Below are 27,742 nucleotides of genomic sequence, written 5' to 3'. Positions count from 1 at the left end.
TTATTACCTCGTAAGGTGACGCTGGTTAGAATTGTAAAAATTGGCCTGGTCATTAGCTTTTGCTACCGCCTACAATGATGCAAGTTGTGGGTTTGAATCCTGGTGATGCCCATCATCTCTCCCTCAACGCTATTACATTATGAAGATATAACGTAATATCTGAAAATCAAAGGAGTACCGCCCCAAACACAAACATATACATTTTTATAATAGTAAATGTTTTAATAAAACTTTTACTAAAGATTAGAAACAAGTTTTCAGGCACAATTATATCCAGTATATTATCATGAAATATTCTATACACATGGTTGATATGTAGGGGTGTTATCTCGATTCTATTTGCTTTTTTGGTTAACAGAAATGTATTGATAATTTCATGCATTTCACGATCATAATTTAGTTTTCAATTTCTGTCTCTTTTCTCTTGTACATTTAGCTTTATTGTGACTATAAATGTTTTTATTTTGTCAGATTTGTCAGTAACACATATTGAAAAAGAAAATTGCTACTTCCCCATGTGAATTTTTTGATGTTTAAGAAGAATTGACTTCTGTGCAAAACATTTCCCACATTCAGAACATGAAAATGGCCTCCCCCCTGAGTGACTTCCCTGATGTCTTGTAAGATGTGTTTTCTGGTTAAAAGATTTCCCACATTCTGAACATGAAAATGGCTTCTCTCCTGTGTGACTTCTGTGATGCCTATCAAGATTTGATTGATTTGTAAAACATTTCCCACATTCTGAACATGAAAATGGCTTCTCCCCTGTGTGACTACTCTGATGCTTACTAAGATTTGATTGCTTTGTAAAACATTTCCCACATTCGGAACATGAAAATGGCTTTTCCACGGTGTGACTTCTCTGATGCTTAGTAAGATTTGATTGATTTGTAAAACATTTCCCACATTCCGAACATGAAAATGGCTTCTCCCCTGTGTGAATTCGCTGATGTGTAGTAAGATGCGATTTCAACTTAAAACATTTCCCACATTCTGAACATGAAAATGGTCTTTCCCCTGTGTGACTTCTTTGATGTCTAGTAAGATTCCATTTCCGGTTGAAATATATCCCACATTCTGAACAAGAAAATGGCTTCTCCCCTGTGTGATTTCTCTCGTGCATAATAAATTGTGCCTTTTGCTTAAAATATTTTCCACATTGGGAACATGAATAAGGCTTCTCTTCTTTATGAGTTCTCTCATGTTTAATAACAGTTGATTTATTAGCAAAAATTTTTCTGCATTTTGGGCATGAATATGGCTTCTCCCCTGTGTGAATTCTCAGATGTAAAACAAGATATGATTTATTGTAAAACAATTTCCCACATTCTGAACAAGAATATGGCTTCACCCCTGTGTGAATTCTCTGGTGTGCAAGAAGATTTGATTTCTGGATAAAACATTTCCCACATTCCGAACATGAAAAAAGCTTCCTTCCAGTGTGAGTTTTATCATGTACAATAAGATATGATTTTTGGGAAAAACATTTCCCACATTTTAAACAAGAATATGGCTTCTCACCCGTGTGAATTCTTTGATGTGCAACAAGATGTGATTTAACTGTAAAACATTTACCACATTCTTTGCATGAATATGGCTTCTCTCCTGTGTGACATCTATAATGTATAGCAAGTTTTGCTTTACTTGTAAAACCTTTCCCACATTCTGAACATGGAAATGGCTTCTCCCCTGTGTGAATTCTCTGATGTAAAACAAGATGCGATTTCTGTTTAAAATATTTTCCAGAGTCTGACCATGAAAATGGCTTCTCTCCTTTGTGAACTGTTTGATGGTTTATAAGACTTCTGTACATTTTATCAGCTTGAGATGAATTAGAAGATGATGTGATAATAACTTGCTCTTCATATGCTCTTATGATACCAAGATCATCGGCTTTAAAATCTGACAATATGAGATGTTCCTCTGTGCTCATAGTACAGTCACCTGCCAAGAATAAAACCTATTATTATTGAGTTACAATAGCTTAAAAGTCTGTTTCTATTTTGTAATATTTTCCCCCGAACATCGTGAAATTACAGCTAAAACCACAAATCAACATGCAAAAATGAATTCTATATTCTGAACATGAAAATGGCTTTGCCTTCATCTGATTCCTCTCATTAGTAAGAAGATATGATTCCAGGGTAAAACATTTTTATAATTTTGAATATGAAAATTGTTTCCCTCATATGACTTCTATCATATATAACAAGTTATGATTCCTAGTGAAAACATTTCACAAATTTTGGACATGTATGTGTCTTCTTCTCTGTGTGTCATTTAACTGATGTACAGTTGTGCTCAAAAGTTTACATACCCCGGCAGAATTTTTCCATTCTTGGCCTTGTTTCAGAGAATATGAATGATAACAAAAAAACTTTTTCTCCACTCATGGTTATTGGCTGGGTGAAGCCATTTATTGTCAAACTACTGTGTTTTCTCTTTTTAAATCTTAATGACAACCAAAAACATCCAAATGACCCTGATCAAAAGTTCACATACCCTGGTGATTTTGGCCTGATAACATGCACAGAATTTGACACAAGTGGGTTGGAATGGCTACTAAAGGTAACATCTTCACCTGTGTCCTGTTTGCTTGTAATCAGTGTGCGTGCATAAAAGCTGAGAGAGTTTCTGGGATCCAGACAGACTCTTGCATCTTTCATCCAGCCACTGACGTTTCTAGATTGTGAGTCATGGGGAAAGCAAAAGAATTGTCAATGGATCTATGAGAAAAGGTAGTTGAACTGTATAACACAGGAAAGGGATACAAAAAGATATCCAAGGAATTGATAATGCAAGTCAGCAGCGTTCAAACTGTGATTAACAAATGGAAAATCTACCAACCAATAACCGTGAGTGGAGAAATTTTTTTTTTGTTTTCATTCATATTCTCTGAAACAAGGCCAAGAAAGGAAAAATTCTGCTGGGGTATGTAAACTTTTGAGCACAACTGTATAAGAAGATTTGATTCAATACATGAATATGGCCCCTCTCTGTGTGATTTCTCTTGATGTATAACAAGTTGTGATTTCTGGTTAAAACATTTTCCACATTCTGAGCATAAAATGGTTTCTCACCTTTCTGAGCTGTTTGAGGTTTCTCACTCCTTATGTGAATTTCATTTTGCTTATCAGTCTGTGATGAATCAGAAGACGAGGATTTATCTGTGATAACAGCAGGCCCTTCATACGTAGCTGTTGTGACATCAAGATCATCTGATTTGAAATCTGATTTCAGAGATTCTGCCGAGCTCCTGGTAAAGTCATCTGCCAAAAATAAAATTTTTCTTTTTCGAGTAATAATACCTTAAAAAAAATTTTCAATTTTATAACACTTTACCCAAACTTAGCTGAATTTAGAACTACAAAGTCGCAAGTTTACGCTGTTGATGTCCTGATCTTCATCTACCGTGCACAGTTATCACTCCTTACTTTGTTATACAAATCTATCTAATATACTGCTTTATCTAATTTCAAAATACATTGTCAAAAATTGGAAGATCTTGATGTCTCTCTTCAATTTTTGACAGTGTCTGTTGCCATTTGGTTCCTTTCCATTTCATGACCGCATACTCCCCCAAATACTTAGTGATTCACAACCACAAGTCCTACTTCTTTTACACCTTCAGAATTTCCCACCTCTTCACACAGTGAATTTCCCACCTCTTCACACATGCACAACACTATTGATACTTGGTTTTATTTGCCACTTTCTGGTCTCCTTTGATGTGGACACAGATAGCACAATCCATGTGTCTACATAGAGTTAGATTTCATTTCATTCTCCATTTTCAGCTCACGGGCTGTTAGACTAAAACTCATCAATTATACCATCTCATCCCCTCACTGGATCCATACATAGGAACATTGGAACTATACATAGCCTCACTTTTATTCCTGTGTCACAATACCTCACTTTCACCACTTTATTGTATCTTGAATCTTGAATTGTATCTCTTCAATCTTGACTCTGAGCAAATAAGATTGCTTAGTAGACATGACTGGAAAATGATCCCATAGTTAAGTTCATGGTTTCTACATACATAATTGTGTTACACAAGTCCTGCTTTCAGGGGCGTACATAGAAATCATGGGACCCCATAGCAGAAGTTCTAATCGGGCCCTGCCTCCCCAAAAAATAAATAAATAATATTCGGTGGGGCACATAAGAGTATATCTCACAACTTTGCAGTCCTAAGAGAGTAATTTTTCTCCTATTGATGCTCTAGATTCCCCTTTCATTGCCCCCATAAAGTATGATGCCAACAAAAGTGCCCCACAAGCACAGTATGATACTTACACAGTGAATTCCTACATAACACACTCCAGATGCACAGTATGATGACCCTACTGTATCTACCCAGCAAAATATGGTGACTCCAACACAGTATGATACCCCCACTGTGACCCACAACACAGCCTTCCAAACAGTATAATGGCCCCATTTAGCCCTCCAAATAGTATAATGGCCCCATATAGTCCTCCAAACAGTATAATGCCCCCCTAAATAGACCTCCAAACAGTATAATGCCCCCATATTTTCATTTTCTCTATTCTACTCACACATGCTCCACTGAATAGCAGCTTCACCGTAGACGCAGCCCAGGAATCTTTACAGCTAAAATCAGAAGGTTGAATTCCAGAGCGTTCCCTGGGACTTGCTAAGCAAAGTGACTCTTGCAAAGACTGTCGATGGATGCCAGAATCCATGTACAGTTAATGTAAAATATCCGTGCCACAGAATCAGATGCCTGGTGCCTTTCCACATATTGTCACGTTTTTTCTCTATTTGGGCCTCTATGTAGGCCATTTATGATTTCTATTTCCTTTTATAATGGTCTTTTTTTCATTGTATCATTTTTAAGTGTAAAATACAAAAGAAAAGAAAACATATTTTATAACATTTATACATAAAAATATCAATGTAGCAAGATTCAGTCATGGCAATACGGAAACATAGATCACAATTAGTAATGAGCGGGCATGCTAGCCACTGATCTATTCTCGATCGAGCATTGGAGTGCTCAAGTACGCTCGTTACTCGATTGAGTATCACGGGTGCTCCAGCTCCATGCTTGAGTTCCCGCCCTGCATGCTTTGCGGCTTTTAGACAACCAATAAACATGCAGGGATTGTCTGCCATACATGGTCGTGCCGTAGCCATGTTGCCTACTGGCATTACTGTGATTGTCCAGCCGAATCACGTCATTGGGTCTTATATAAGACCCAGTAACGTGATGATTGGCACACTCTCCTCTGGAAGCAGTTCAGGGAGAGTAGATTTAGGAGGGAGAGGTTAGATTAGAGCAGGCATATAGGCAGGGTTTAATTGCTATTGTAGCACTTGTATACTGCTGCTGCACCATTAAAACAAAAGTCCTTTTCAGGGCTACATACTGTCCCTTCTCTAGTAAAACTGCTATCATCTGCATTCAGTGTAGGAGAGCTTGTGGAGGAAAGATAGTTTTGGATTAGAGGCATATAGGCAGGGTTTATTGCCTTACAGTCCTTCTATAGGTATACTGCAACCTAAAAACAAAAGGTAATTTTTGGGGCTACATACTTTCTTTTCCTTATTAATTCAGGAAAGTTTGCAGGAATATATTATATCCCTAATAATGTCCCTCTACGCTTTGAAAGTGCTGGCCTAGCCTGCTGCAAGAATTTTGTCAGAGAGGGTTTATAGTGCCGCCGGGAGCATAATAACAGCCGGTCAACTAAAAAAGCTGACAGGATGACTCTTATCAAAATGCACAAGCCCTGGATTGGCCCAGACTTCTCAACCCCACAGGATGACAGCAGCGGAACATATAGCCACAATATGTCCTCCTCCACCATATCAAGAGAGTCATCATGGGGCCCTCGCTCATAATTTTCAGAGGGTCATCAGGCGGCCCTCGCTCATAATTTTCAGAGGGTCATCAGGCGGCCCTCGCTCATAATTTTCAGAGGGTCATCAGGCGGCCCTCGCTCATAATTTTTAGAGGGTCATCAGGCAGCCCTCGCTCATAGTTTTCAGAGGGTCATCAGGCGGCCCTCGCTCATAATTTTCAGAGGGTCATCAGGCGGCCCTCGCTCATAATTTTCAGAGGGTCATCAGGCGGCCCTCGCTCATAATTTTTAGAGGGTCATCAGGCAGCCCTCGCTCATAGTTTTCAGAGGGTCATCAGGCGGCCCTCGCTCATAATTTTTAGAGGGTCATCAGGCGGCCCTTGCTCATAATTTTCAGAGGGTCATCAGGCAGCCCTCGCTCATAATTTCTAGTGGGTCATCAGGTAGCCCTCGCTCTTAATTTTTCCAGGGTGTGTATGATTCCATCCTTCACAATTTTTACAGGATGTGTATGAGGCCTAACTCTGCAATCCTCTTACATTATATATATATACATACAATGCTCAAGAAAATAAAGGGAACACTCAAATAACACATCCTAGATCTGAATGAATGAAATATTCTCATTGAATACTTTGTTCTGTACAAAGTTGAATGTGCTGACAACAAAATCACACAAAAATCATCAATGGAAATCAAATTTATTAACCAATGGAGGCCTGGATTTGGAGTCACCCCCAAAATTAAAGTGGAAAAACACACCACAGGCTGATCCAACTTTGATGTAATGTCCTTAAAACAAGTCAAAATGAGGCTCAGTATTGTGTGTGGCCTCCACGTGCCTGTATGACCCCCCTACAATGCCTGGGCATGCTACTGATGAGGTTGTGGATGGTCTCCTGTGGGATCTCCTCCCAGACCTGGACTAAAGCATCCGCCAACTCCTGGACAGTCTGTGGTGCAACGTGACGTTGGTGGATGGAGCGAGACATGATGTCCCAGATGTGATCAATTGGATTCAGGTCTGGGGAACGGGCGGGCCAGTCCATAGCTTCAATGCCTTCATCTTGCAGGAACTGCTGACACACTCCAGCCACATGAGGTCTGGCATTGTCCTGCATTAGGAGGAACCCAGGGCCAACCGCACCAGCATATGGTCTCACAAGGGGTCTGAGGATCTCATCTCGGTACATAATGGCAGTCAGGCTACCTCTGGCGAGCACATGGAGGACTGTGCGGCCCTCCAAAGAAATGCCACCCCACACCATTACTGACCCACTGCCAAACCGGTCATGCTGAAGGATGTTGCAGGCTGCAGATCACTCTCCACGACGTCTCCAGACTCTATCACATCTGTCACATTGCTCAGTGTGAACCTGCTTTCATCTGTGAAGAGCACAGGGCGCCAGTGGCGACTTTGCCAATCCTGGTGTTCTGTGGCAAATGCCAAGCGTCTTGCACGGTGTTGGGCTGTGAGCACAAGCCCCATCTGTGGACGTCGGGCCCTCATGGAGTCGGTTTCTAACCTTTTGTGCAGACACATGCACATTTGTGGCCTGCTGGAGGTCATTTTTCAGGGCTCTGGCAGTGCTCCTCCTGTGCATCCTTGCACAAAGGTGGAGGTAGCGGTCCTGCTGCTGGGTTGTTGCCCTCCTACGGCCCCCTCCACGTCTCCTGGTCTACTGGCCTGTCTCCTGGTAGCACCTTCAGCCTCTGGACACTACTCTGACAGACACAGCAAACCTTCTTGCCACAGCCCGCATTGATGTACCATCCTGGATGAGCTGCCCTACCTGAGCAACTTCTGTGGGTTGTAGAGTCCTTCTCATGCTACCACGAGTGTGAAAGCACAACCAAGATTCAAAAGTGACCAAAATATCAGCCAGAAAGCATTGGCACTGAGATGTGGTCTGTGGTCCCCACCTGCAGAACCACTCCTTTTTGAGGGCGTCTTGATAATTGCCAATAATTTCCATCTATTGTCTATTCCATGTGCACAACAGCATGTGAAATTGATTGTCAATCAGTGTTGCTTCCTAAGTGGACAGTTTGATTTCACAGAAGTTTAATTTACTTGGAGTTATATTCTGTTGTTTAAGTGTTGCCTTTATTTTTTTGAGCAGTGTATATATATATATACAGTACAGACCAAAAGTTTGGACACACCTTCTCATTTAAAGATTTTTCGCATTTTCATGACTATGAAAATTGTACATTCACACTGAAGACATCAAAACTATGAATTAACACATGTGGAATTATATACTTAACAAAAAAGTGTGAAACAACTGAAAATATGTCTTATATTCTAGGTTCTTCAAAGTAGCCACCTTTTCCTTTGATGACTGCTTTGCACACTCTTGGAATTCTCTTGATGAGCTTCAAGAGGTAGTCACTGGAAATGGTTTTCACTTCACAGGTGTGCCCTGTCAGGTTTAATAAGTGGGATTTCTTGCCTTATAAAAGGGGTTGGGACCATCAGTTGTGTTGTGCAGAAGTCAGGTGGATACATAGCTGATAGTCCTACTGAATAGACTGTTAGAATTTGTATTATGGCAAGAAAAAAGCAGCTAAGTAAAGAAAAACGAGTGGCCATCATTACTTTAAGAAATGAAGGTCAGTCAGTGCGAAAAATTGGGCAAACTTTGAAAGTGTCCCCAAGTGCAGTTGCAAAAACCATCAAGCGCTACAAAGAAACTGGCTCACATGAGAACCGCCCCAGGAAAGGAAGACCAAGAGTCACCTCTGCTTCTGAGGATAAGTTTATCCGAGTCACCAGCCTCAGAAATCGCAGGTTAACAGCAGCTCAGATTAGAGACCAGTCAATGCCACACAGAGTTCTAGCAGCAGACACATCTCTACAACAACTGTTAAGAGGAGACTTTATGCAGCAGGCCTTCATGGTAAAATAGCTGCTAGGAAACCACTGCTAAGGACAGGCAACAAGCAGAAGAGACTTGTTTGGGCTAAAGAACACAAGGAATGGACATTAGACCAGTGGAAATCTGTGCTTTGGTCTCATGAGTCCAAATTTGAGATCTTTGGATCCAACCACAGTGTCTTTGTGCGAGGCAGAAAAGGTGAATGGATGGACTCTACATGCCTGGTTCCCACCGTGAAGCATGGATGAGGAGGTGTGATGGTGTGGGGGTGCTTTGCTGGTGACACTGTTGGGGATTTATTCAAAATTGAGGGCATGCTGAACCAGCCTGGTTACCACAGCAACTTGCAGCGGCATGCTATTCCATCCGTTTTGCGTTTAGTTGGACCATCAATTTTTTTTCAACAGGACAATGACCCCAAACACACCTCCAGGCTGTGTAAGGGCTATTTGACCAAGAAGGAGAGTGATGGGGTGCTACGCCAGATGACCTGGCCTCCACAGTCACCAGACCTGAACCCAATCGAGATGGTTTGGGGTGAGCTGGACCGCAGAATGAAGGCAAAAGAGCCAACAAGTGCTAAGCATCTCTAGGAACTCCTTCAAGATTGTTAGAAGACCATTTCCGGTGACTACCTCTTGAAGCTCATCAAGAGAATGCCAAGAGTGTGCAAAGCAGTCATCAAAGCAAAAGGTGGCTACTTTGAAGAACCTAGAATATAAGACATATTTTCAGTTGTTTCACACTATTTTGTTAAGTATATAATTCCACATGTGGTAATTCATAGTTTTGATGCCTTCAGTGTGAATGTACAATTTTCATAGTCAAGAAAATACAGAAAAATCTTTAAATGAGAAGGTGTGTCCAAACTTTTGGTCTGTACTGTATATATATATGTATGTATAGCCCCCAGTGGTAAATGTTTTTCAGCCCTTTCACTTAGTGCATAGGCTTTACCAGTCTAAGAGTCCCATTCCTTAAAAATGGTAAAAAAAAACTCCTCTATGTGTCTTCCAGGGTGTATTGCAGTCCCTCCTTCAAATTTTTGTCAGCCCTTGCACTCAGTGATAGGCTCAATGAGTCTAAGAGTCCCACTACCTAACAATTTTAGCAGAATGTGTATGAGGCCCTCCTTTATGTCTAATTCAGGGTGTATCTGAGTCCCTCTTCTTTCTAATTTTTGGAAGTTCTTGCATTGTCCCCATAGGCTTTGTGAGTTTCAGAGTCCCTCCTTCATAAATTAAACAGGATGTGTCAGACTATGTCACACACACCACATGCTCAGATTAGGTAGTAACATGTTAAAATGAAATTTACCGGTGACTACCGGGAGGTGTACTTTTATTTCCCCTTCTACTATGTCATCTACTGTAGTCATAGGCGAGGAGAAAATACGGTGAGAAATGGCTGGGCTATTAAGGGGTGAAGGAGGTGGGCTTGTTTTCTCTTTTCAATTTTGCATTTTGCTTTATATACAAGTGATTATACAGAGAAGAATGTGGTGTAATACTGACAACATTGTTCCCTGCAGCGACCTAGGAGTCAGAGTCAGAGATGTGTCTAAGCGTTTCCCCCATGTTGTTCCCATGTCATTTGAGAGCTGCTGCCATACATTTCAGCGATTTTCCTGCCACCCTCCTTCAGCTCTCCTGTTAGGGTCTTCTGGAAAAATGCTTGAGTTTTTCATTGACTTCCATTTTACCCGTTCGAGTGTCCGACCTGCTCGATTCGAGTACCGAGCATTCAAGCATTTTCGTGCTCGCTCATCAATAATCACAATCTAGTAGGCCTCACAGCAAGGTCCATTAGGTCAGAATGTTAGGGTTTTCGCTTCTTGTCTTGCAGATTTCTTTTTTAGTGTTCAAATATGTGGTTAAAAGATACCGCTGTCATAACAACCAAGTGTGACTGCTGAAGGTGCAAAAATGGAGCTGATAAGACATATTAATAAAATCAATTCAATACATAAGATAGATATATAAAATAGTCTCATTTTGTCATGTCTACCTGTTGTTGTGTTGTTGTGGGAATGAAGAACCTCCATCATAATATCCTTGTACCGATCCTTGTGTTCTTCTAGATACTCCCACTCCTCCATGGAGAAGTAGACGGTGACGTCCTGACACCTTATAGGAACCTGACACACACAATGATACCGTCATCCCCGGATCCATTCATAACGTTACTATATAATGTCCCACCATTCCCAGAAGTGTCACCTCTCCAGTCAGCAGCTCAATCATCTTGTAGGTCAGTTCTAGGATCTTCTGGTCATTGATGTCCTCATGTATCTGGGGGTGCGGTGGAGACCCCGGGATTGGGCTCAGGGTTTCTATCCATTCCTCAAACACAGAGGCCTGACAGTGATCTTTAGAAGTCTTCTTCACCACCATGTAATCCTGTTTATGGAGAGGCATATTAATACATTTTACTTCAGTAATTTCCAGAGTCCTCACCTCACCTGTAATGTAACATCATCAGAATCTCTCACCTCTCCAGTAATTCGCTTGAGTATCTCTAGGGTCAGATTTAGTATAGTCTCTGCCATATTTCCATCTCTGACTCTATCCATCCTTGACAGATCAGTCAGGAAAATTCTCTTATATAGAAGATACCAGCTCAGAGGATCCAATATTGTCAGAATCTGAATAGAAAGAAGATGAGCTGATGTAACATCATACAAAATCCTTTGTAGAAAATACAATTACTGAAGACAATAAGAGAAAACATTTAAATTAAACATAGGAAGGGTTCCAGCTTCAGATAAAATAGTAAATTTTTATTCACAAAAATCCATTAAAAATACATGTAACCACTGTCACCAACCTCTCCCAGAAGGTATATTAACCACAGACGCGTTTCGGACTGCTGTCCTTAATCATTGCATGATTTAAACATTTAAATTAGTATAATTTTTTACGTGATGGCATATACTGTAGCTAGGACATACTATCACTTGATTGTGGTTCCGACTAGTGTTGAGCGAATTTGTTCGGCATTTCAAATTCGGGTTCGTGTTCGGGGTTCTGGCTTGTTCGCGCAAAAAATTAATCTCCGACCATGAACATCCCTGATTTGCCACGCTGTCACGCAGATGACATCACTAGTTCTGACCTCTGGAGTGTTCACTGATCCGGAGAGTCACGTTACTGATTCGCTGCTTCTTCCCCTTCACTGTTTTTTCCTGCACAATGACGCTCCCAGCCACCAGGCTCTGGAGGGAGCTAATAACAGGTGTTTGGTGTTGGGTGTCAAACCCCCATCGATCTGCTATTGTTGACCAATTGCAAAGATAGATCTTCAATATCGTAATAAAAGGACATCCCCTTTAAGATGGTTTTATAGGAGGTCATACAGATCTGGTGTAGTGTGCGCGGTATCCACAAGATTGGGCTTGTCTATTGAATAATATGGTGAAGCTTCTGATTGTGGAGGGAGACAACTGAGCTACTCGAGAAAACTAGTTTGAATACATTGATTGTGATATATACGGTCTCTACATGAGAAAAATGGCAGAGATTCAAAAGGCGCAGAACTCAAGAGGGATTCAGGTGAGGAACCATGAGGATTTACTGTAGTTATATCATATTTTCCAACTATTCTAAATCACTCTACCAGAGGATCAGGTTTCCATCCTGCAAAACGAGCCACACTTTTTTTTGCAGAAATACACACCATTTATAACAGACCAAGCCATCTTCTAGGCTGCGCACCCTTTCTCTTCTTATTTAGACCCAGAAGAGCTGCCTTATTAGAGGTTTCCAGCACCCTGGAGATTTGCCCACTCTTCTCAGAGGTTTCCTCTTTTTGCAGGAGCCTGGTATTTCTTGGAAAAATTGGCAAGTATTAGGCTGTGTGCCCACGATGCGTTTTTTAAGCGTTTCCGCAGCGGCAAAAACGCTGCAGAAACGCTTAAAAATGCTTGGTAGAAGGCCTGCCATGTCCCCCAATGATAATCCGCATGTGCTGTGCACATGCTGCGGAAATTTCGGCTGCGGATTATCATTGCGGAAAAAAACGCAGCACTACCAATTATTTTGCGGAAGTGCTGCGTTTTCGCCGCCATTGACTTGCATTAGAACGCGCCAATTCCACAAGACTTCATCTGTACTTGTGTAATTGGTGCGTTCTAATGTGCGGATGGTACCCAAAAAAGAATAAAATAAAAAATAAATGTATACTTACCTTCTGGAAGCCCGCGGCACGCTCCTCCTTGCTTCCCGGCACTTCGCGATGGAATGAAGGACCTGCGCTGACATCAGAGTCATGTGACGGGTCACGCGATGCTGACGTCGGCAGGTCCTTCAGTGTACCACTGCCGGCAGCCGGGACCGAGCGAGGCAAGACAGCGCGGGCCATCGGAGGGTAAGTATAGATTTATTTTTTTATTTTTTGACATTCTCTCGGGTCACACTATATAAATCCATGCCGGTTGCATGGATTTATATAGTGTGACCAAGTTGTCAAGCACTTTTCCAAGTGATGCTAAAATCGCTTGGAAAGCGCTTGACAACCCGCATGCGGAAATGCATGTGAAGAACGCTTCACACCCGCATGTCCCTGGCATGAAAAACGCATCTACAATCCGCATGTACAATCCGCATGTACAATCCGCATGTACAATCCGCATGCGTTTTTTCCTGCCAGGGAGATGCAGAAACGCTCAGGAAAAAATCCTGAGCATTTCTGCATCGTTGGCACATAGCCTTAGTTACATAAATCAGTATTGCACATTTTTTTTACCAAATTGTTGCACTTATGGCAAAAAAATGACACATCAACATGTACATCAAAATGTACATACACCCTTAAAGGGGTTCTCCGAGTAATAAAATAGATAATGTAAAAGATATACATTTATATATTAAACATTTTTCTAAATACCTTTATTTAGCAAAAAAAAGTATTCTATCTATTGCACTAACAGGATTTTAAACATGACAATTGCCATTGATGCGCCCCCAGGGCCATGGGGTACTCGGTGTCGGGCCTATAGATGCTGGGGAAAGGGATATGTCACAGTGGCGGCGGCCCGGTCCGTGGCCCAGGGCGGTCAACAAAAAGAGGAAAGGAAAATTATTTATATGGGATTTGTAGTTCTTAGGAAGTGTTTGTGACGCCACCTGTGGTTTCTGGTAATAGATGCCAGCCCTGCTTTAGACCTCTGGGGCGGTTGATAGGGCAGCTGAGTTGGAACGGCTTCCCACAGGTGGAGCGGGCCCCAGGGCAGTGTAGTATAGATGATGGTGACGCTGGGGCTTGTGGTGCAGGAGAGATGGCGCAGCGGAAATAATTGACGGAGGCAGTGGAGTGCAGTTATCCGAGTTTTACTCACAGTTCTGTTCAAGCTCCTCAGGTACACTGTACGGGTGTCAGCCTCCCGCGTCGCACTGCGTCTACCAGACAAGGGGTTCAGCACTTTCTCAGGTATATCAGGAGCGCTTGACGGAACCCCGCTTTCTTTATGTTCCTTTCTAGACCGACTTCCTGCGCTGGGTCTTCTCCCTCCTGCCCTGCGCTTCCCACACACAGTCCCGATCGGGTGCTCTGAAGTCCCTCTGGGCAACCTGGAGTTCCCGGACCTACTTGATGCCCTTCACGGTGACTAGGGTGAGACTGTGGCAACTGCACTATGGAAGTGCAGAAGCCTCCGGTTTTCCAGCTGAGACCTGGAGTAACACGGCTGGTCCAGGGACCGGTTCGCTTCTTGCGGCCTGATCCCTCTGACACTTGGCAGATTCGGGCGTATGGTGCCATCCTGCACTCACCGTACCCCCTGGGATCCCTTCTGTTAACGGAGCCTTTCTCCTCTGCTCCCCTCCTGGGCCTCTATTACTAGGCCCCACTTGTGGAGCAGAGCTCCTGAAGAGACTCTGCTCCCCTCCTCTCCTTACTACCCACTGCACAGTACTGCTCTGCCACCCTAAGATGGCTTCCCTTTATATATACCTCCTATAATGGTGCTTCCCTACTCTACATCCTCCACCCACACCCACTACTGGTTCCCCCTCTCTTTGGTTTCCCCCCACTCCAGCCAGGGACAGGGCTCAGCAGAAACACAGTGCATCTTGCCCTTCCAGCCGGCCTGGAGTAGTGTAGTGTTGAGTGCAGGTGTTGGGGTTCCGGGCAGCACTCCTTCCTTACCTGAGAGAAGGAGACACCACACCTCTGGGTGAGGTGCAGTACCTCTGTGGTGACTGAACCTTCAGGGGCACCACACCATCAATCACAACTTGTCCTACATTACAGAGGACACAGTAGGTCAGGCTGCATGAAGAACATCTGCTCGATACAAACATCAGGTCAGAGCAGCATCCGGTCAGACATCGTAAATGTGCATTCCTTCTAAGAGGTTGTGGGGGCATAATACTGTGTGGTGGGGACTGTCGGGGCATGAGATTGTGTCAGGGCATCATACTTAATGGTGGGGTCAGTGGGGGCATCGTAATGTGTGGTGGCAACTTTAAGGGGCATCATACTTTGTGGGGACCATCACACTATGTGGAGTTCTGTGCGTGCATTATACTTTGTACTTTGCCCTACTTTACTGGGCATTGTACAGTGTGGGAGATCACCTTTGCACTAGCACTTGCTGTTTACTGTTACTTTTTTACAAGAGTATTTTTATACGTTTGTTTTACTGTGTTCTTGTGTTTTTTAGTCTTTTGGTGGTGTGAACACTGTCCTACAGACTTGTTCACCGTATGCATGGCCCATGTGTTTGTATTCAGTGTGAGGGGGTGGTAGGAGTCCCACTCCCCACTAAAGCTGTTTTAGTAATTCTGTGTAATATAAAATGTGTTATTTATGGGACGGCCATTAGAGTTGTATATTCACATTACTCTCTCCTGTATGTCAGTTGGGATACACAGTGTTAACTAGGTTGGGCCGCCCTCAGTGACAAGCTAGAGACTGAGGGATCTCTGAGGGTTAGATTCGGCCACCTTAGTCAGTTAAGAGAAGTCAGTCGAGCTAGGAGCACAGAGAGAAGGACGGGTGTGTGGGGAAGATATGGAGGATTGACAGCAATGGGCACACTACAGTATAGTCCATACTAAAATAGTCAATTTGTGGATTCTGGCCTCTTCCAGCCTATAGGCATTATTGGACGTGTCAGGACTAGGGAGCCTCAGAAGCGAGGTGGTCCCTGTTAGAGTCGGGCATTGGGAGCCGTGGGGTAAAGCAGGAGCTTCCCTACATGTAAGTCCAGAGGCAGTTTTCCCCTAGGCCTGCTACATACAGTGAGGAGCACTGTGTGGGGACTGGGACTGTATTTAAACACCTTTGAATGACGTAATATGCAACTTGCATTGTACATGTTATCCTACCTGTCTTCAAGGCCGTGCTGGCAAAGTAAACTAGTTTGTGTTGTTTGCTTTACAAGACCTGTGTCGACTCTTATTCACAACTCAGAAGAACTGCACCTAAAAAGGGCCGAGCATGAAAGCGAGTAAAGCCCACTACCGAACCCTGCACACTACACACACCTAGGGACACACGAGTCCCCATTTTCCTGTAGCGGGACAGGGTGACGAAGAAACTATAGCTTCCCTCGCCACTGACTACCACTACTGTAGGGACCATTATATTGTATGAGGGGCTGTGGTTGCAGCATACCGTGTGTAGAGTCATCATACTGCCTGTGAGCTATCAGGGCCATCACACTGTGCATGTGAAACTGCACTACAGGGACGCCATACTGTGTTGGCAATGTGGGGTAATCATAATGTGTGTCAGGGGCATTATACTCTATGGGGGGCATGAAAGTGGTATTGTAGCATGTAAGAACACTAAGGGGCCTCAATAGGGGCTAAATTACTGTGATCGTGCCAGTATACACATCCCTCTTGCGGTTTTTAAAAGATGGGAGGCATTCCCTACTGTGACTGCACCTATGTACTGTGTATCGCTTGCACTAGTGAATATTTTTTTTTAGGTGAACGGGGAGCCCAATTAGGATTTTTGCTCTGAGGCCCTTTTATTTCTAAGTACTCCCCTGATTATTCTCAACAAAATATGACCTACCCATCAGATCACACAGCATCTTCTTTGTAAACTTTCTCAATGTAAGCCTATGAGAATCACATCAAGGCTCTCACAGGGTGACATAGAGGAAGCGACGATGTCTGGTGGGATGGACGATAACAATTTTCATCAGAGTGCTGCTTTACATCTTTACATAAATGTAAATAAAGTTTATTAAAAAAAACATTGAAAAAAAAATAGTTTAACACTGCAAACATTAAGAAATGTAAAGCACTACCTCCAGCGTTTTTTTTTTTTTTTTTTTCAGAGCTGGAGTGGCGCTTTAAATGTAAGCCCCGGTTCTACTCCCCTTTCCGGTGGCTTCACCTTTCACTGACGCCACTCCAGTTCCGCTGCACCATCTTCTGCCGATAACATCTAAGTGGCTGGAAGTCAGAAGTTACGTCGCAAGCTCTCAATGCAAGTAATGAAAGCCAGAACAAGGCTCTCATAGAGATGTATTGAAAAGTGACTTATGCAGAACTCGGTGAAACACTGGAACTACCAACAAGTCACTTTGCACCGGAGACCAATGGGAGAAGGATGGAAATGATGAAGGCAGCGGCAGGTGAGTATGAGGTAGGAGAATTACATATAAAGCATGTGGGCAGCACGGTGGTTAGTGGTTGGCATTGCAGCCTTGCAGCGCTGGGGTTCTGGGTTCAAATCCCACCAAGGACAACATCTGCAAGGAGTTTTGTATGTTCTCCCCGTGTTTGCGTGGGTTTCCTCCGGTTTCCTCCCGAACTCCAAAGACATACTGATAGGAAATTTAGATAGTGAGCCCCAATGGGGACAGCGATGATAATGTATGTAAAGAGCTGCGGTATATGTTGGCGCTAGGGTTGAGCGAGTATGTTCTGTTCCGAGTATGCTCGGGCCGAGCTCCGAGTATTTACAGCTGCTCGGTGATGAGGTTAAATCGCTCCCGTGTGCATGATTTGTAACTGTTTGACAGCTTTATTACATGTGAGGAATGTGTAAGAAATAGACATTCCTCACATGTAATAAAGCTGTCAAACAGTTGCAAATCATGCACACGGGAGCGACTCAACCATATCACCGAGCAGCTGTAAATACTCGGAGCTCGGCCCGAGCGTACTCGCCGAAAGGGTTAATAGAACATACTCGCTCAACACTAGATATAATGTTTTATTTATTCTTTGGTCAATGTGTTCTGACGAGGGTTTTTTTGTTGATGAATTTTTTAATGAAGCTATTTTGGGGTACATATAATTTTTTCGTTTAGATTTTATTATTTTTTTATTCATGGAATGTAAAAAATTACAGCAATTTTAAAACTTTTTGGATTTGCTTTTCACATTTTAAAACGTATATGTAAATGTGTGTATGTATATACAGTACAGACCAAAAGTTTGGACACACCTTCTCATTTAAAGATTTTTCTGTATTTTTATGACTATGAAAATTGTACATTCACAATGAAGGCATCAAAACCATGAATTAACACATAATAATCTTATAATAATAATAATCTTTATTTATATAGCGCCAACATATTCCGCAGCGCTTAACAATTCACAGGTTCATATACAGTCATAAGTAACATAGCTAAAGATAATACAATAATTACAGCAAAAATAATGACCCTGCTCGTAAGAGCTTACAATCTACAATGAGGTGGGGGTGACACAAAGTACAATGGCTTATTTACAAGGATGGTCCAGCCATCTTGAGGGGATGACGGATAGATAAAGGCTGCATGAGCTCATCACCAGCCAGTATCTGTAGTGGTTTTTGGTTCGGATGGGCTATAAGAAGATAAAAGGACTTCGATTAGGGAAGGTGATAGGCTGCCCTAAACAGGTGTGTTTTTAGGGAGCGCCTAAAACTGTGTAAATTGTGGTTCATCCTAATTTCTTGGGGTAGAGCATTCCAAAGAATAGGTGCAGCTCGGGAGAAGTCTTGAAGCAGGGAGTGGGAGGTACGGATCAGTGCGGATGTTAGTCGAAAGTCGCTTGCGGAGCGTAGAGAACGGGTATGCCGATAAACAGTAATGAGGGAAGAGACGTAGGGGGGTGCCACACTGTGGAGAGCTTTGTGGGTGAGAACAAGCAATGTAAATTGGATCCTATAATTCATGGGCAGCCAGTGCAATAACTGGCACAGAGCGGAGGAGTCTGAGTAACGGTTAGCCAAATAGATGACCCTGGCTGCAGCATTAAAGATGGACCGGAGGGGGGAAAGTCGAGTGAGGTGGAGGCCAATTAATAGAGAGTTACAGTAGTCGAGGCGGGAGTGGATCAGGGCAACAGTGAGGGTTTTTGTTGTTTCCAAGGTGAGAAAGGGGCGGATTCTAGAGATGTTCTTCAGGTGCAAGCGACAAGAGCAGGCAAGAGATTTTATGTGGAAGGTGAAGGAGAGATTGGTGTCAAACACAATGCCCAGACAATGCTCCTGCTGGCTCGGCATTATTATGGTGCCACACACGCAGAGAGAGATGTCAGATTTCGAGAGGTGAGTAGACGGCAGGAGCAGAAGAAGTTCAGTTTTGGAAAGGTTGAGTTTCAGGTAGAGAGTGGACATTATGTTAGAAACTGCGGCCAGACAGTCACTGGTGTTCTGTAGTACAGCGGGGTTAAGGTCAGGGGATGAGGTGTATAGTTGTGTGTCATCAGCATAAAGATGGTACTGAAAACCAAATTTGCTGATGGTCTATCCAATTGGGGCTGTGTAGAGAGAGAAGAGAAGAGGGCCAAGGACTGAACCCTGAGGAACCCCAATAGGGAGAGAAGAGGGGAAGAAGTGGAGCCAGCAAACGATACACTGAAAGAGTCAGATAGGTAGGAGGAGAACCAGGAGACAGTAGTGTCCTTTATGCCGATTGATTGGAGCGTAGAGAGTAGGAGGTGGTGGTCAACAGTGTCAAAGGCTGCGGAGAGGTCAAGAAGAATGAGCAGAGAGTGGTCACCATTACGTTTTGCTGTCAGAGGGTCATTGGTTAATTTGATGAGTGCAGTTTCTGTAGAATGTAGGGGGCGGAAGCCGGACTGTGATGGGTCTAAAAGAGAGTGAGTGGAGAGGTAACTGGTAAGGCGTGAGTAGACCAGGCGCTCCAAGAGTTTAGAGATTAAGGAAAGATTGGAGACTGGTCTGTAGTTGTTTGTGCAGGAAGGGTCAAGAGAGGGCATTTTTAATAATGGAGTAATGATGGAGTGTTTGAAGGAGGAGGAGAAGATACCAGAAGAGAGGGAGAGGTTGAAGATTTTAGTTAGGTGAGTAGTGACGACTGAAGAAAGAGACTGGAGTAGATGTGAGGGGATGGGGTCAGGGGTGCATGTAGTGGGATGGGAAGAAGAGAGCGCTTTAGGACTGAGGAGGGAGTGAAAGGTATCAAAGAGTTTTTTGGGGTTGTTGGATAGTGAGGAGATCAGGGTGGTGAAGTAGGTCTGTTTGGCGAGGTGAAGGGCAGAGTTATATGTTTTTAACATAAATTTGTAGTGGATAAAGTCTTTTAGTGTGCGAGTTTCCTTCCATAGGCGTTCGGCACTTCTAGAGCAACGCTGGAGAAATCGGGTTTGCGATGTGAGCCAGGGCTGTTTTCCTCTGTGTTTAGAGGTTCTGAGGGTGAGGGGCGCTACTTGGCCCAGCGTGCTTCTGAGAGTGTCATTGTAGGGGTTTACAGCCAGATCAGGACAGGAAAAAGAGGAGATTGGGGACAGTGATGAGTGAAGGGAGTCTGTAAGTGTATGAGGGTTTTGTGGAATTATATACTTAACAAAAAAGTGTGAAACAACTGAAAATATGTCTTATATTCTAGGTTCTTCAAAGTAGCCACCTTTTGCTTTGATGACTGCTTTGCACACTCTTGGTATTCTTTTGATAAGCTTCAAGAGGTAGTCACCGGAAATGGTCTTCCAACAATCTTGAAGGAGTACCCAGAGATGCTTAGCACTTGTTGGCCCTTTTGCCTTCACTCTGCGGTCCAGCTCACCCCAAACCATCTTGATTGGGTTCAGGTCTGGTAACTGTGGAGGCCAGGTCATCTGGCGTAGCACCCCATCACTCTCCTTCTTGGTCAAATAGCCCTTACACAGCCTGGAGGTGTGTTTGGTGTCACTGTCCTGTTGAAAAATAAATGATGGTCCAACTAAACGCAAACCGGATGGAATAGCATGCCGCTGCAAGATGCTGTGGTAGCCATGCTGGTTCAGTATGCCTTCAATTTTGAATAAATCCCCAACAGTGTCACCAGCAAAGCACCCCCACAACATCACACCTCCTCCTCCATGCCTCACGGTGGGAACCAGGCATGTAGAGTCCATCCGTTCACCTTTTCTGCGTCGCACAAAGACACGGTGGTTGGAACCAAAGATCTCAAATTTGGACTCATCAGACCAAAGCACAGATTTCCACTGGTCTAATATCCATTCCTTGTGTTCTTTAGCTCAAACAAGTCTCTTCTGCTTGTTGCCTGTCCTTAGCAGTGGTTTCCTAGCAGCTATTTTACCATGAAGGCCTGCTGCACAAAGTCTCCTCTTAACAGTTGTTGAAGAGATGTGTCTGCTGCTAGAACTCTGTGTGGCATTGGCCTGGTCTCTAATCTGAGCTGCTGATAACCTGCGATTTCTGAGGCTGGTGACTCGGATAAACGTATCCTCAGAAGCAGAGGTGACTCTTGGTCTTCCTTTCCTGGGGCGGTCCTCATGTGAGCCAGTTTCTTTGTAGCGCTTGATGGTTTTAACTGCACTTGGGGACACATTCAAAGTTTTCCCAATTTTTCGCACTGACTGACCTTCATTTCTTAAAGTAATGATGGCCACTCATTTTTCTTTACTTAGCTGCTTTTTTCTTGCCATAATACAAATTCTAACAGTCTATTCAGTAGGACTATCAGCTGTGTATCCACCAGACTTCTGCACAACACAACTGATGGTCCCAACCCCATTTATAAGGCAAGAAATCCCACTTATTAAACCTGACAGGGCACACCTGTGAAGTGAAAACCATTTCCGGTGACTACCTCTTGAAGCTCATCAAGAGAATGCCAAGAGCGTGCAAAGCAGTCATCAAAGCAAAAGGTGGCTACTTTGAAGAACCTAGAATATAAGACATATTTTCAGTTGTTTCACACTTTTTTTGTTAAGTATATAATTCCACATGTGTTAATTCATAGTTGTGATGACTTCAGTGTGAATGTACAATTTTCATAGTCATGAAAATACAGAAAAATCTTTAAATGAGGTGTGTCCAAACTTTTGGTCTGTACTATATATAGATATATAGATAGATAGATAGATAGATAGATAGATAGATCAGTAGAAACAACAGTGGCATCAACAATGTTATCTCCCTTATATTTATCCCTTTATATTTTAGTATTCAGACCCCTTTAAACCCTTTACCCCCGAGGGTGGTTTGCACGTTAATGACCAGGCCAATTTTTACAATTCTGACCACTGTCACTTTATGAGGTAATTACTCTGGAACGCTTCAAGGGATCCCCCTGATTCTGAGATTGTTTTTTCGTGACATATTATACTTCATGACTGTGGTAAAATTTCTTCGATATCATTTGCGTTTATTTGTGAAAAAAACGGAAATTTGCCGAAAATTTTTAAAATTTTGAAATTTTCAAAATTTGAATTTTTATGCCCTTAAATCAGAGAGATATGTCACACAAAATACTTAATAAATAACATTTCCCACATGTTTACTTTACATCATCACAATTTTGGAACCAAAATTTTTTTTTCGTTAGGGAGCTATAAGGGTTAAAAGTTGACCAGCGATTACTCATTTTTCCAACAAAATTTTCAAAACCATTTTTTTAGGGACCACATCACATTTGAAGTCACTTTGAGAGGTCTTTATGACAGAAAATACCCAAAAGTGACACCATTCTAAAAACTGCACCCCCCAAGGTGCTCAAAACTAAATTCAAGAACTTTATTAACCCTTCAGGTGCTTCACAGGAATTTTTGGAATGTGGAAGAAAAAAAATGAACATTTAACTTTTTTCACAAAAATGTTAGTTTAGACCCAATTTTTTTTATTTTCGCAGGGGTAACAAGAAAAAATGGACACCAAAATTTGTTGTGCAATTTCCCCTGGGCACGCATATACCCCATATGTGGAGAAAAAACACTGTTTGGGCGCACAGCAGGGCTCGGAAGGGAAGGAGCGCCATTTGATTGTAAAATTTGCTTGAATAATTAGCGGACGCCATGTTGCGTTTGGAGAGCCCCTGATGTGCCTATACAGTGGAAACCCCCCACAAGTGACCCCATTTTGGAAACTAGACCCCCCAAGGCACCTATCTAGATGCATAGTGAGAACTTGGAACCCCTAGGTGCTTCACAAATTGATTTGTAAAAATGAAAAAGTGGAAAAAAAAAACACTTTTTCATTTTTACGAATCAATTTGTGAAGCACCTGGGGGTTCCAAGTGCTCACTATGCATCTAGATAGGTGCCTTGGGTGGTCTAGTTTCCAAAATGGGGTCACTTGTGGGGGAGCTCCAATGTTTAGGCACACAGGGGCTCTCCAAACGCAACATGGTTCCAATTTGTTAGCGGACACCATGTCGCGTTTGGAGAGCCCCTGTGTGCCTAAACATTGGAGCTCCCCCACAAGTGACTCCATTTTGGAAACTAGACCACCCAAGGCACCTATCTAGATGCATAGTGAGCACTTGGAATCCCCAGGTGCTTCACAAATTGATTCGTAAAAATGAAAAAGTGGAAAACAAAACACTTCCGCTAACAATTTGAGCCGATTTTCCATTCAATTTGTTAGCGGACACCATGTCGCATTTGGAGAGCCCCTGATGTGCCTAAACAGTGGAGCTCCCCCACAAGTGACCCCATTTTAGAAACTATACCCCTCAAGGATTTTATTAAGGGGTATAGTGAACATTTTGAACCCAGAGGTACGACACAGAATTTGATAACATTAGGTCATCATATTGAATAAGTTGTCATTACTCTTGAGCGCAAGTGCTCGCTACTTGTGTTTGCATCGGGTACTCAGGTATGCACCATGTATCACAGGTGCTCAAGTGAAATGCTCGAGTCCCCGCCCGCATGTTTCACGGTTATTAGACACCCCAAAAAAAACATGCGGGGATCGCTCGTGCATGGCAGGCAATCCCCGTGAGTTTTTTTTGGCCGCGAAGCATATGGGGCAGAGACTCGAGCACCCGCGATACTCAGTGCATACCCGAGCACCCGATGCAAACTCAAGTAGCGAGCACTTGCGTTCAACACTAGTTGCCATATCGGCCTTTTTTTTCTTTTTTTTTCTACTTTTGAAAAAAAAAACAACCCCAACCCCAGCCCTAGCGTTTATTTTTTACGCCGTTCCTAGTGCGGTATAAGTGATTAGATGACTTTATACTTCGGGTCGGTGCGATTACAGCAATACCAGAATCATCGGGTTTTTATGATTGACAGCTGTCACACACTAAAAGACACATATTTTATAAAATCTAGTTTTTGCATCGCCATATTTTGAGAGCTATAATTTTTCCATATTTTGGTCTACAGATTCGTGTGACGGCTTGTTTTTTGCGGGATGAGTTGACGTTTTTATTGGTGCCATTTTCAGGCACGTGACGTTTTTTGATCGTTTTCTATTCCAGCTTTTGGGAGGCAGAATAAACAAGAACCAACAATTCAGGAATTGTGTTTTTTTACATTTTTTTATTCTACTCCGCATGTGGTAAAATTGATAAGGCAGCTTTATTCTTCGAGTCAGTACGTTTATAGACGTACCACATTTATATAGTTTTTCTATGTTTTGGCGCTTTTACACAATAAAAGCTATTTTATAGAAAAAATTATTTTTTTGCATCGCTTTATTCTGAGAGCTATAACTTTTTGATTTTTCGGATGATGGAGCTGTATGGCGGCTTGTTTTTTACGGGACAAGATGACGTTTTCTGCGGTACCATTTTTATTTATATTCGTCTTTTTGATCGCGTTATTCCATTTTTGTTTGGCGGTATGATGATGAAGCATTGTTTTTTGTTTCTTTTTTTATTTAATTTTTTTACCGTGTTCTGAAGGGGTTAACTAGTGGAACATTTTTATAGGTCAGGTCGTTACGGACGCGGTGATACCAAATATGTGTAGTTTTGTTTGTTTGTTTTTTTTCATAATAATATTTATTGATGGGTACATTATATTTTTATTTTTAGTGGATTATTTTTTTTTTTATATTTTTACAATTTTTTTTTCACTTTCTGAGAGTTTTTTTTACTTTTCTACTTTGTCCCACTATGGGACTTTCACTTTTTTTTATTCTGATCGCCTGCATAGCATAGGGATGGAGCACCATCCCTGTGCTATGCAGGCAGTCAGCACAGTGATAAGATTGTTTGGTCATGAATTGCGCATGACCAAACAATCTTCCTGCTGTCTGGTGACCCGGATGTTGGGTCGTCATGGCAACAACCGGGAAGCCGCGGCAGACAACGCTGGAGGCCGGAAGAGGAGGTGAGTATACTGATCACCTCCCCTTAGCCACCGCAATGCTGCGATCGACTTCGATCGCAGCATTGCGGGGGTTAATGTGCCGGGAGCGGTGCAGGACCGCTCCCTGCACATAGTACCGGGTGTCAGCTGTGACAATCAGCTGACACCCGGCGGCGATCGCGCCCGCACAGCCTGTGTGCGCGCGCGATCGCGATGACGTACTAATACGGGTCAGGCTCTTAAAGCCCAGGGCACAGACGCGTATTAGTACGTCATGGGTTTTAAAGGGATTAAATTTTTCACTCTTTGTTTCATTGCAGCCATTTGGTAAATTCTAAAAAGTTCATTTTTTTCTCATTAAAGTACAATCTGCACCCCATCTTGACTGAAAAAAACAGAAAATGTAGAAATTTTTGCAAATTTATTAAAAAAGAAAAACTGAAATATCACATGGTCATAAGTATTCAGACCCTTTAAGTCACATGCTGTCCATTTCCTTGTGATCCTCCTTGAGATGGTTCTACTCATTCATTGGAGTCCAGCTGTGTTAAATTAAACTGATAGGACTTGATTTGGAAAGGCACACACCTGTCTATATAAGACCTCACAGCTCACAGTGCATGTCAGACCAAATGAGAATCATGAGCTCAATGGAACTGCCCAAGGAACTCAGAGACAGAATTGTGGCAAGGCACAGATCTGGCCAAGGCTACAAAAGAATTTCTGCATTACTCAAGGTTCCTAAGAACACAGTGGCCTCCATAATCTTTAAATGGAAGAAGTTTGGGACCACAAGAACTCTTCCTAGACCTGGCCATCCAGCCAAACTGAGCAATCGTGGGAGAAAAGCCTTGGTGAGAGAGGTAAAGAAGAACCCCAAGATCACTGTAGCTGAGCTTCAGAGATGCAGTAGTGAGATGGGAGAAAGTTCCACAAAGTCAACTATCAATGCAGCCCTCCACCAGTCGGGCCTTTATGGCAGATTGGCCCGACGGAAGTCTCTCCTCAAGACATATGAAAGCCCGCATAGAGTTTGTTCAAAAACACATGAAGGACTCCCAGACTATGAGAAATAAGATTCTCTGGTCTGATGAGACGAAGATAGAACTTTTTGGTGATAATTCTAAGCAGTATGTGTGGAGAAAACCAGGCACTGCTCATCACCTGCCCAATACAAACCCAACAATAAAACATGGTGGTGGCAGCATCATGCTATGGGGGTGTTTTTCAGCTGCAGGGACAGGACGACTGGTTGCAATTGAAAGAAACATGAACACGGCCAAGTACAGAGATATCCTGGATGAAAACCTCTTCCAGAGTGCTCTGGACCCCAGACTTGGCCGAAGGTTCACCTTCCAACAAGACAATGACCCTAAGCACACAGCTAAAATAACAGAGGAGTGGCTTCAGAACAACTATGTGACCATTCTTGACTGGCCCAACCAGAGCCCTGACCTAAACCCAATTGAGCATCTCTGGAGAGACCTGAAAATGGCTGTCCACCAACGTTCACCATCCAACCTGATGGAACAGGAGAGGATCTGCAAGGAAGAATGGCAGAGGATCCCCAAATCCAGGGGTGAAAAACTTGTTGCAGCGCCAAGCTTGAGTCCCCACTCCGCATGTTTTGCAGCTTTTAGACAGCCAATAAACATGCGGGGATTGCCTGCCATGCACGGTAATTCCCTAGTCTTGTTGGCTACTGGCATTACTGTGATTGGCTTGCTGCATTTATAAGACCCGGTGATGTGATGCTTGTCACACTGCCTAGATCCTGAGATCAGGAACAGAACAGACGTTTATAGGACATTCATAACTTTCCCAAATTCTTATGAAAAAATGTACAGCTCATCCTGTATTGTACTGCTGCACCCAATTTATTATTTATTTTAGGAGTCGGAGTCAGTCCATTTTATATTGACTCCACCAAAATAGACAGCGACTCCGAATCCACAGCCCTGATATACACACAATACATGTACAGAAAATATACATACAGATTATTCAAAGTACAAAGTTCTTTTTCTCTGATTGCAATTAAAAAAAAAATCTTAGTAATTAAGACCCAAAACAGGACGCTCGTGAAGGGGATACTGGCCACTGCCCCCGGTAACAGTGAATCTCCTCTTACCTCCGCTGCCTGCAGAGCCGCACACTGGATATATGGCTATACTGTGCTTACAGGACCTGTGGTGATGTCACACATGGGTGGGAGGAGTCAGGAGATCACATGACCGGGTGCTCGGGGTATATAAGCAGTGATGTGCATTCGATGAGCTGAAATTTGTGTCGGGTCATACTGTGCTCACAGTATGCATGTAGCAGAACCGTGTATGGCTGTACAGTAGACTGTGTGGAATGTGCATCAAAAACACCTTAAGGCTATGTGCCCACGATGCAGAAATGCTCTGGATTTTTCCTGAGCGTTTCTGCATCTCCCTGGCAGAAAAAATGCATGAGGATTGTACATGCGGATTGTACATGTGGATTTTACATGCATTTTTTCTGCCAGGGACATGCGTATGTCACGCATTTTGCACATGCGATTTCGCATGCAGGTTGA

The 27,742-nt window shown here is 43.0% G+C and overlaps 1 protein-coding gene across 1 annotated transcript; it reads right to left on the bottom strand.

Annotated features, from left to right (window-relative positions):
* Window positions 1-244: 244 nt before the first annotated feature.
* LOC141273215 (uncharacterized) lies at window positions 245-27,386 on the bottom strand. The gene is made up of 6 exons (XM_073684784.1): window positions 27,311-27,386; window positions 11,208-11,360; window positions 10,936-11,115; window positions 10,724-10,853; window positions 3,081-3,269; window positions 245-1,944 (listed from the first exon to the last, which is right to left on the bottom strand). Exons 2-6 carry the CDS (start codon window positions 11,286-11,288, stop codon window positions 506-508), a joined length of 2,019 nt encoding a protein of 672 aa, XP_073540885.1. The 5' UTR covers window positions 11,289-11,360; window positions 27,311-27,386; the 3' UTR covers window positions 245-505.
* Window positions 27,387-27,742: the final 356 nt, after the last annotated feature.

Source organism: Phyllobates terribilis, unplaced genomic scaffold (genome assembly GCF_046119375.1).
Source record: "Phyllobates terribilis strain yellow unplaced genomic scaffold, ASM4611937v1 Scaffold_5__5_contigs__length_657084704, whole genome shotgun sequence".
Taxonomy (NCBI): domain Eukaryota; kingdom Metazoa; phylum Chordata; class Amphibia; order Anura; family Dendrobatidae; genus Phyllobates; species Phyllobates terribilis.
Note: the sequence above shows the minus strand (reverse complement) of the source record. Positions and strands in the feature narration are given on the sequence as shown.

Bases quoted from the DNA above. Each gene is read 5' to 3' on its own strand.
- LOC141273215 (XM_073684784.1), bottom strand. From the start codon at position 11,288: ATGGATAGAGTCAGAGATGGAAATATGGCAGAGACTATACTAAATCTG. The intron at 10,854-10,935 runs GTGACACTTCTG...TGTGTGTGTCAG, and splicing joins TTGAGCTGCTGACTGGAGAG to GTTCCTATAAGGTGTCAGGA. The intron at 3,270-10,723 runs GTAGACATGACA...TATTTTTGGCAG, and splicing joins CCACAACAACACAACAACAG to ATGACTTTACCAGGAGCTCG.